We start from the raw sequence: 10,693 nt of genomic DNA, 5'->3' as shown, positions 1-10,693 counted from the left end.
GCCGATGACGGGCGGGAGGCGTTTCCGAGGATGACGACACGACAGCGGCGAGAGCTCACGGAGATGGCCGATGATGACACGACGGCAGCGAGGGCTCACGGAGATGGCCGAAAAAGACGTAACAACGGGTGTCATTGTTTTTTTTTTTTTTTTTTTTTTTTCTTTCGTCGGATTAAAATGTTATAAAATAGTGACAGTGCTTACTATATTATTTAAAATTTCAAGAATTCGGTTTACCCTTTTGAAAATAACCAGACTTTTAACAAAACACAGACTTTATCGGCGGTCCACGCGCCCGCCCTCACCCTGACTTCAGTTTTGCGGCACCTACGTCATCGTCGTGAGGCGGCGTCACCCGAACGCGTCTTTTCAAACCGCGCTCAGCGGGACTGTGCGTGAAAAACGGGTCGAGTTTTAAAAGATAAAGAAATTTATATCTCATACGAAACAGTAATAAAACCCGGAGTAGCCGCTCAATAACCCGGTTAGCCATGGTGGAGAAGGGAGAAGCGCTTATCAGCGAGGAGGAGGCGGCGCAGTACGACAGACAGATCCGCTTGTGGGGCCTGGACGCGCAGAAGCGGTGAGCACAGCCTGAAAATACATGCAAATCTCCATTCATTCAGCCTGCAAACGCATCTCCATTCATTCAGCCTGCAAACGCACCTGCATTCATTCAGCCTGCAAACGCACCTCCATTCGTTCAGCCTGCAAACGCACCTCCATTCGTTCAGCCTGCAAACGCACCTCCATTCGTTCAGCCTGCAAACGCATCTGCATTCATTCAGCCTGCAAACGCATCTGCATTCATTCAGCCTGCAAACGCACCTGCATTCGTTCAGCCTGCAAACGCACCTCCATTCATTCAGCCTGCAAACGCACCTCCATTCGTTCAGCCTGCAAACGCACCTCCATTCGTTCAGCCTGCAAACGCACCTGCATTCGTTCAGCCTGCAAACGCACCTGCATTCGTTCAGCCTGCAAACGCACCTGCATTCGTTCAGCCTGCAAACGCACCTGCATTCGTTCAGCCTGCAAACGCATCTTCATTCTTTCAGCCTGCAAACGCATCTCCATTCATTCAGCCTGCAAACGCACCTCCATTCGTTCGCTGTTTTTAGTTATTGTGTTCGTTTAAACGGTTTTGATGTTATTCAGAATAAACTGAGTTTAGCTGTGTGTTATATGGCAATTGCATGCAATTCTAATCAGCTGAATTTATTTAGCTCGATTCTGAGATCAGTGTGTGGACAGCGTGTGTTTTGACTCTCTCTCTCTCTCTCTCTCTCTCTCTGTGTGAAGATATATATATATATATATATATATATATATATATATATATATATATGTATATATATATATTATATATATATCTATCTATGTAATAGCTGTAATATATATATAATGTATATGTAGAATGTGTCTATCTCTATGTAACCGGATCTGTGTTTCGCTTTGTGTTCCAGGCTCCGTGCATCCAGGGTCCTGCTTGTTGGGTTGAAGGGTCTCGGAGCTGAAGTGGCCAAAAACCTCATCCTGTCCGGAGTGAAAGGGATAACCCTGCTGGATCACGAGCAGGTACCCCCGGCCTGCCTGGGGTCTCATAGCACGGCCGCAATCAGGGGCGGGAATATAGGCACACCGAATCCGTCATCCGAAAAAAGTCGTGAGTCAATCCATTGCACAGACTAGCTGCGTTAATGTCGTAGTTCAGTGCGCTGGTGTGCAGTGGAGACAGTGTATTAATTATACCTGGTTTCTTTAGACAGTTGCGTGCTCGGTGTGCAATAGGTGAATGCGCCTGTTCGTTATTTTCTGTTTAGGCACACGTAAATTCGGATGCCTTATCGGATCCAGTCTGCAAGACTCCTGTTTCACCCAGTCCAGGTTTTACTACCAGCTTGATCAGCCCCCAGTGTGTCTAGGCAAGCTCAGGTGTGTCATGTTATTAAACTCCTAGTGAAACCTGGACTGGATCACACAGCTGTGCAGCGAGAGTCTGATTCCCATCCCTGAAGTAGCAGCAGTATTTGATCTGTAGGCTTTCTGAAACATTCACATCAGCAGTATAAGCGCTCTTTTCTAAATGATCCTTCACTGGACTCTTCCGTCTCTTTCTTCCAGGTTACAGAGGACTCTGCCCGAGCCCAGTTCCTCATCCCAGCGGGCTCTCTGGATCAGAACCGAGCCGAGGCTTCCCTGGAGCGAGCCCAGAACCTCAATCCCATGGTGGAGGTGAAGGCTGACCCAGAGAGAGCAGCGGACAAGCCAGATGAGTTCTTCCTGGGTTTTGACGCTGTGAGTGAAGCTCAGCTTGGGACTAACGTGGCTCTGTAGAGCTGCTGTGCAAACTGATTATTCGTTTTAATATCAAGCTGCCCACAGGCGGGGGTCTGAGTTACCATTCAGAGTGAAGGAGTGAAGCAGCAGCAGCTGCCAGGGTTTGTGTGGGTCGCTGTTCTCCTCCACAGAGTCTCAGAAAAGCAGCGATCCGCACAAACCCAGGCAGATGCCTCTTCTGTCCTTTCAGTCGGACTGGTGAATCGACACCAAAAGCAGTTTGTGCAGCACTACCGATTACTGACGTGCAGCCTGTCGCACGGCAAAAAATTAACTTTTGCAAAACCATAACCAAAACTGTCAATGCAGTGATTGTGCTGTCAGAGCTGAAATTGCACTTTGTCTTGGTCAGTGCATATACCACCGACAGCCACTAGGTGTCTCTTGTGTTCCTTTTACAATGAAGTATTGTCGGTAAAAAAGTGCCCTGTGATCTTGCTGAACCTTGTAACCCTTGCCAAACCGTTTAATTATTAACTTGTATCACTTATTTTGGGATCAAAGCCAAGGATTTAAAAAAAAAACAATTTATTTAAACACTCGGTTGTTAAAGCTGAATAAAACCTGCTCTGGACTGGAGGGAGCCCCCTTTCTCTTAGGAGGGAGGGAGGGAGCGAGCAGTTCAGTCTCCATGCCTCAAGCCTGCCCTGGACTGGAGGGAGCCCCCTTTCTCTTAGGAGGGAGGGAGGGAGCGAGCAGTTCAGTCTCCATGCCTCAAGCCTGCCCTGGACTGGAGGGAGCCCCCTTTCTCTTAGGAGGGGAGGGAGCGAGCAGTTCAGTCTCCATGCCTCAAGCCTGCCCTGGACTGGAGGGAGCCCCCTTTCTCTTAGGAGGGAGGAGGGAGGGAGGGAGCAGTTCAGTCTCCATGCCTCAAGCCTGCCCTGGACTGGAGGGAGCCCCCTTTCTCTTAGGGGGGTGAGAGGGGGGGGGGGGAGCTCAGAGCCAGCTGCCCAACATTTTGATATGTTGTACATATCTTTCTCAAGGGAGCCTGTGTTTGAATCAAAACATTGGAGGTATTTATAGGTGTTTGACAGCATGATGACTTGTTATTGTTTGTATTCAAATCCATGATTTACTCTTGTATGATGTAATGGTGTTCAATGTATTGTGACATCACTTTTACTTCAATCTTTAAATCTGTATTCATTCTAATTCACATTAGTTTATATAAACTTGTGTTTCTATTATCATGCTGGCTCTGAGGATCAGTCTTGATTTGGCCTCCCCAGTGCATCGGCATGCACAGCTTTTGAATTGTTTATCTATTTATTTAAACGTTATAGATTTATAGTTAATTAGTTCATTCTTTTCTGTTGAGTGCCGCTGGCATCGTCGTGTTCAGTCTATTTATCTGTTTACTGTACTTTATTCTTCTATGTCGCATTGTCTAATTTTGTGTTCTACTGTTCGTTCATTTTTATTTATAATGAATGAAAGGTTCTTCTGATTTATTTTATATAAAGTTGTTCCAGTCTCTCCTACATGTTTTATTTCATCACATTTTTCACAGGCTTATATTGTTACTTATGTCCATATATTTACACATTTGACATGTACTAGCATCTGTGTATATAAACTAGTTAAGTTCATAATCAGTAGCTATAGTGTTGTAAGTAGACGGGATATGCAAATTTCAGCATTACAAGAGCCAATCAAATCACGTGAAAGTCGCCTAAACGCCTCTGCATTCATTCTTGGTCTCTCCTCCCCAGGTAATTTTAAAGCCTGCAGTGTTGTGTAATCTAACCCTGGTCTCTCCCCCCCCCCCCCCCCCCCCCCCCCCCCCCCCAGGTGTGCCTCACCTGTTGCCCGCGGGACCTCCAGGTGAGACTGGACCAGCTGTGCCACAAAAACAACATCAAGTTCTTCAGCGGCGACGTGTTTGGGTACCACGGCTTCATGTTCTCTGACCTGGGCGTGGAGCATCACTACGTGGAGTGAGTCTGGCCATTAACCCATGGCTCTCATAACAAGAATCCCAGCTCCCATTGCACAGCAGTGTCTCCCAGTCCAGGTTTTACTACCAGCTTGATTGGCCCCAGTGTGTCTAGGCAACAAGCTCAGGTGTGCCTTACTGTTTATCTCCTGGTGAAACCAGGAATGGATCACACTGCCGTGCAGGCGGTTTTAAATGCGTGGTCTTGCCGTTGCGCTTTCTAGAATTGATCAGGGTGCACTGCCGTCTGAGTTTTGGTTTTAATTTTAGAGGAGCTGTTTGTCACACATACCCCACTTCGTAGCACTGAACCCTGAAATGGTTTAGCGTTTGGTTTTCAGAGAGAAGCCCAAAGTGGTGAAACCAGAGAGGAGCGACGAGCCCGAGGCCAAGAAACCCAAACTGGACCCGAAAGAGACGACCCTGGTGAAGAAGGTGAGGAGCTGTCCTGTGAAGCACCTTTCTCTCTCTCTCTCTCTCTCTGTCTCCTTTTTTTCTTACTCTGTCTCTCTCCTGTCTCTGTCTCTCCTTTTTCTATCTCTTTCTCCTCTCTCCTTTTTCTCTTTTTCCCTCTTTCTGTCTTCTGTTTCTTTCTTTCTCTGTCTCTTTTTTTCTGTCTTCTTTCTTTCTCCTGTCTCTCTCTTTTCTGTCTGTCTTTGAAAAATATTAAGAGTTCTCTTTTTATGGCTGCTGATTACATTTTCAATATTAATAATGTCAATACACTGTGCTTTGACAATAACGATATGAATAATTCTAGAAGTATTACTAATAGTAACAAAGATAAATGAAGTAGTAGTTGCAGAAATAATAGCTACCCTAGAACATTTTTTTGAATGAAAAAAGTTCCTCCCCCCTCCTTTTTTCCCACGCCCCCTTCTCTAAGACGGCCAGTTTCTGTCAGCTGAAGACAGCTCTGGAAGTTGATTGGACGAGCGAGAAAGCGAAGTTTGCCCTGAAACGCACGCCTGCAGACTACTTCCTCCTGCAAGGTAGGGTGTGCATGCGCTGAAAACACTGGCACACACACACACCCGAGAGAGAGAGAGAGGACCCCTGACCACTTCATGATGTAAAGCTTAGAGAGCCGGCTCCCTGCCAGTTTAGTTCCAGTACGTGGTCAAACGGATTCCATAGCATACCAAAATATCCTGGCCAATCACCTGGGTCCTCCACTACGAAACTTGATTTAAAGCACAACTGGGCGTTCTCAACACGACAGCGATCCAAAATCCACTTCAGAATGGTTAAAGAGTAGAACCAAGGTTCTGGAACGGCCCGATCAAAGTGCTCATCTAAATCCGATTCGAGGATCTTTGGTCTGAGTCACACAAGAGAAGCCCTCGGAATTTGAATGAGCTGGAACAATTCTGCATTGGAAAAACGGTCAAAAATCGCTAAAGAATCTGGCTAAAGCATACTGACAAATGTCCTAATCGTTTAAAAGATCTTATTACTGCTGAAGGTGCCTCCACAAGGTCTTTCTTTGAGTTTTGCAAAAAAATTGGCTGAAATCTTTCTTGTAACTGTTTTCCCCTCATCCACAAAAGTCAAATTTTTGCTATGAAATATTATATATATATATGTGTGTGTGAATGTGCATTACCCCTCTCTTTTAAAAAATGCTTGTGGCTCTTATTCCAGTAGAGATGGTTTCAGCTGAAAGCTGTTTCCTGAGTGAGTTTTTAAATGTTTTTTTTCTTTTTTTTATGGGTGAAACCAGTTTGTCTTCAGTGCTAATAATAGCAGTTCCCTTTTCAGTGATTCATGCAGACAGCGTTTCTGTGATGGCGCGGTGGGGAGGCTCCAGGCTTCGCTTGCTTGACAATGCTTTTTAATCGCTCCGTGGCCAGGGGCGTCGGACTGAAAGGAAACCCTGCTTTAGCTGTAGGTGCAATTTCCACAGACCGCTCTAGCTGACCCAACAGTGTGAGGAGGGATAACTTGGCATTGCTAAATGATATATTAAAACAAAAAAAAACAACCTGCCGAGTATTAAACTGCATTTAGAAAACTGCCCTCCCTGCCCTTATTAAAGTTTCCCATCATAAAAGCAAAGTGTAATAAAGCACAGAGGTCTGGTAAAGCATAGGAAAGCATTGTAAAGCACAGAGAGGTCTGGTAAAGCATAGGGAAGCATTGTAAAGCACAGAGAGGGTAAAGCTGGTAAAGCATAGGGAAGCATTGTAAAGCACAGAGAGGTCTGGTAAAGCATAGGGAAGCATTGTAAAGCACAGAGAGGTCTGGTAAAGCATAGGGAAGCATTGTAAAGCACAGAGAGGTCTGGTAAAGCATAGGGAAGCATTGTAAAGCACAGAGAGGTCTGGTAAAGCATAGGGAAGCATTGTAAAGCACAGAGAGGTCTGGTAAAGCATAGAGAAGCATGGTAAAGCACAGAGAGGTCTGGTAAAGCATAGAGAAGCATTGTAAAGCACAGAGAAGTGTGGTAAGCATATTAAAACTTGTCAAAGGATAAAGTGGTAATTTCATGCATATCCATGGAGAAATGCAACTCCAGAAAGAAAGCGGTACTGTTTTAGAAGGGGTGGGTTCGGTGTGTTGTGTTCTTTTTTTCTTCCCTCGAGTTGCTGTTTGTGTGACAGACTGAGAGACTCGTGGAAATGTACTTGGTACATAATGAACTCTTGTGTTGTTTTTCCAGAAAGGGCAGCTTGGAATCTTTTTTTTCATTTTTTTTTCCTCGTGTTTGTAACTTGAGTTTTATTTGTTTTGATTTGCCTTGAGTGTACCAGGAAGATGCCGTTTAGAAATACAAAGAGCTGGGTGAAAAACAGCAAGTAAACATCAACGCGCTCACATCCAGTAAACTGTCTCCTCTCTTTCTGTATCTGTCTGTCTCTCGCTGTCTGTCTCTGTTTATCTGTCTCTCTTTCTGTCTTTGTGTCTCTCTATCTCTGCCTTTCTCTTTCTGTCTTCCTCTCTCTTGCTGTCTGTCTCTTGCTCTGTTTCTTTCTCTGTCTTGTTCTCTCTTTCTGTATCTGTCTTTCTCTGTCTGTTTCTTTCTGTCTCGTTCTTTTTCTCTCGCTCTATCTCTTTCCGTCTTTCTCTTTTTCTCTCTCCGTGGAGCATTTACGGAAATCGGCGCTCTTCGTCTGAGAAGCGATTCTCTGTATTCAGTTGGTTTAAACGTGTGTATTCTGTGAAGAACTGTCACACTTGCAGTATTAATGTGAAAGCATATAGCTTGTTGTATAAACAGTGTTTTCAGTCTCTGTTCTTTTCTCTTGCATTGATCTGGGGAATCATGTTTTCATTGCTCTGATAGATCTGATTTTGAGAATAGACGGTTAATTGTCTGTGAGACACACACCTGCACACACTGGGGGTCGTAGAAGTGAAACCTGGATTGAGTAAAACTCCTGTGCAATGGGAGTCTTGGTTTCATCCCGTTTTTTTGTTCTTCCCTGTAATTCCTTCTCCCTCGCTCTCGTTCAGTGCTCCTGAAATTCCGCACGGATAAGGGGAGGGATCCTGTCCCGGAGACTGTGGGAGAGGACTCGGAGCTGCTGCTTCAGATCCGAAACGACGTGATGGAGAAGCTGGGAGTGAGCGTGGAGCTGCTGCCGGACAGCTTCGTCAGGTGAGCAGAGAGACAGAGGCCAGCCCGGTCTTAATTCACCATGCGAGAATAAAATACAGTAGATAGCGAGGACAGCAGTGAGACTCCTATTGTATAGCAGTTTCACCCATTCCAGGTTTTACTTGTAGAAGCTTGGTTAGGCCCCAGTGTGTGTCTAGGTAAGAGACTGGTGTTCCCAGATCACACTGCTGTGCAACGGGAGTCTCCATCCCTGGACACGATCCTGCCTGTAGAAGGCTTCAGCTGAAACGTTTATACAGTATGTCTCGGGCTTCTGATTTTTGGTTTTAACCAATAAACCCTATGAAACAAGCACCGAAAAATACGATTAAGAAAACCCCAAAATACAGAACCCCTAAATATATTGAGTTTTTCTTTTACAGTATATTCAAAAACAGGACTCTATGTCTTTGCCTCTCTCTTGAGTTAGTAGGCAAATTCCACAGAGGCGTTCCACAGAATAATTATTTGATTGCGAACGTTCTGAATTTGACTAGCAAATACAGGAGCAGAGCCATTTTTTATATATATTTTTTTTTTTTCCTGAAGAGGGATTTCAGTTTGTCTGTGCTGCGTAACGCTCAAGGAACTGGGCTGAGCTGTGCTGTACTGAGCTGTGTTGAGCTGTACTGGGCTCTACTGGGATCCCAGTTTGTGTAATACCCCTTCTCCACTGGCACACCGGACCCGTGAGGGCTCGGTACGGTACGGGTCGGGTCAGGTGGTTCCTCAATCCAGCTGTGCCAGGGGGCCAGGGGGCGAGTTACGGAATTTCGTCATCCCCTCGCGTCGGTCAGCACGGGCGGCGTGCTGGGCAGCGGGGGCGACGAGAGAGGTGTTTCGCTTGCCGCAGCTTGTTCTTTTAAGCACCCAAACCAAAAAACAACTCCTAGAATAAACAACAACCATCCTTAAACGGGACATCCTTAGCAAATCATATTTTTAAAACCGCCAGACCAACAGCTTATAAGGCATATTGAAATCAATACAATATAGCCGACAATTTAGACTGGTCTCTGTAATAAAATCAGTGTGAAAGAACGTGTTATATACTCCTGTCGAGCGCTGAAACGCTAATGAAAATCATACTACTTATTATTATTTTATTAGCAGTTGTCACAAAATATACACATTGAATCACAATACAGTGTGATATAGCGATGCTGCTTATTTCTCGTCTGCCTGTCCGAGCACCCCTGTACTCCAGTATACTCCTCGGGCAGAATGACTGTGCCACCCTGAGCGTGTACAGGTGTAAAAGAAAAAAATATATATATATTCTAAGCTCTCTGTACGAATCAGTGACCATCGGAACTGATCCTAAACGAAACCCAAAGACTGTTGCATTTTACAATGAAGTACAGCATGCGTACACCCGATCACATGGCACGGCTGTATTCTGTCAAAGGTGGTTCTCGCAGGTGGCCTGTGGCTGTTTTTTTTTATGATGTTTTGGACCGGGCAGCCTTTTGAACTCTGTTTCACTCAAAGCGCTTTCACTTTGGATAAGTTGTGTTATATTTTAGTTTTTAATGCTGTTTGTTTATGTGCATGCAGCTTTAAATACATGTGTACACAGAAGATTATTCTGCAACGTTTATTTGATTACATCTTTTCATGTTTACGTGTGTGTGCACATTTTTAAAGATTTTCACTGCAAGTGCCGAGTTTCTGCTCTGAAATCATATATTATGTTCAGAAATAAAAAAAATATTAAGTTGTATTCGATTGCTTTGCTTCTCACTTTCATATCGAAGCCGCACATTTTTTGCGGTGGTTGAAAACGTAGTCCGAAATCTCGGCGGTTCTAGTGTTGGAAATGAGACTCTCATTGCATAGCAGTTTGAGCCATTCCTGGTTTTACGATGAGTTGAAGCTGGTTGCCTATTCACACTGGGGCTAGTCAAGCTTGTAGTGGTAAAACCTGGAGTGGGTGAGACTGCTGTGATTTCTAACCCAGTTTTGTGGTGCCTGACTCTCTCTCATTCCTTCACAGTTACTGTTTCTCAGAAATGGCTCCGGTCTGTGCTGTGGTAGGAGGGGTCCTGGGGCAGGAGCTAGTCAAGGTGAGGTTTAAACAGCGCTCTTATTTCAGGGTTCACGTCCCCTGGGTGGTGGATGTGTCTCACTTTATCATTTAAAGCAATAGTCCGGGGATATAAATAACATTTCCGTTGCACAGCAGTGTGATCCAGTCCTGGTTACACTGTGGGTTTAATATTAAGGCACACCTGAGCTTGTTGCCTAGACACACTGGGGGCTGATCAAGCTGGTAGCAAAACCTGGACTGGGTGACACTGCTATAAGCTTGATTGGCAACTGTGTGTGTGTATAGATTATTATTATTATTATTATTATTATTATTAATATTAGTTGTAGTAGAAGTATCATTATTAAATATAATATTATAAACATAAATACTAAAAATAATATTTGAACATTACTGTTAGTGTTAGTAATAGTATTATGAATATTATTATCATCAATGTTGTTGTAGTTATAAACATTACTATGAGCGTTATTATTATTATTATTATTATGATTATTGTTATTATTATGATCATCGTTTATCATTGTTTGCTCTTTTTCCAGGCTCTCTCCCAGAGGGATGCTCCTCACAGGAATTTCTTCTTCTTCAATGGGATGAAAGGCAGCGGTGTGGTGGACTGCCTGGGGGTCCAGTAAGAACAGAACCAGACCCCGACGCAACATTTATCAGCCTCCACACCTTCAGCGTGTTTTTTTTGCTTTACCAGACCCCTCTGTGCTTTACAATGCTTCCCTATGTTTTACCAGACCTCTCTGTGCTTTAC

General features: G+C 44.5%; 1 protein-coding gene across 1 annotated transcript; it reads left to right on the top strand.

The window, feature by feature from the left end:
• Nucleotides 1-158: 158 nt before the first annotated feature.
• Nucleotides 159-10,693, top strand: sae1 (SUMO1 activating enzyme subunit 1). The gene is made up of 9 exons (XM_041236230.1): nucleotides 159-583; nucleotides 1,467-1,578; nucleotides 2,125-2,298; nucleotides 4,135-4,280; nucleotides 4,621-4,714; nucleotides 5,166-5,271; nucleotides 7,736-7,880; nucleotides 9,877-9,946; nucleotides 10,473-10,693. Exons 1-9 carry the CDS (start codon nucleotides 492-494, stop codon nucleotides 10,563-10,565), a joined length of 1,032 nt encoding a protein of 343 aa, XP_041092164.1. The 5' UTR covers nucleotides 159-491; the 3' UTR covers nucleotides 10,566-10,693.

The sequence above is a fragment of the Polyodon spathula genome, chromosome 40 (assembly GCF_017654505.1).
Source record: "Polyodon spathula isolate WHYD16114869_AA chromosome 40, ASM1765450v1, whole genome shotgun sequence".
NCBI lineage: Eukaryota > Metazoa > Chordata > Actinopteri > Acipenseriformes > Polyodontidae > Polyodon > Polyodon spathula.
This window is presented reverse-complemented; position numbering and strand designations above follow the sequence as displayed.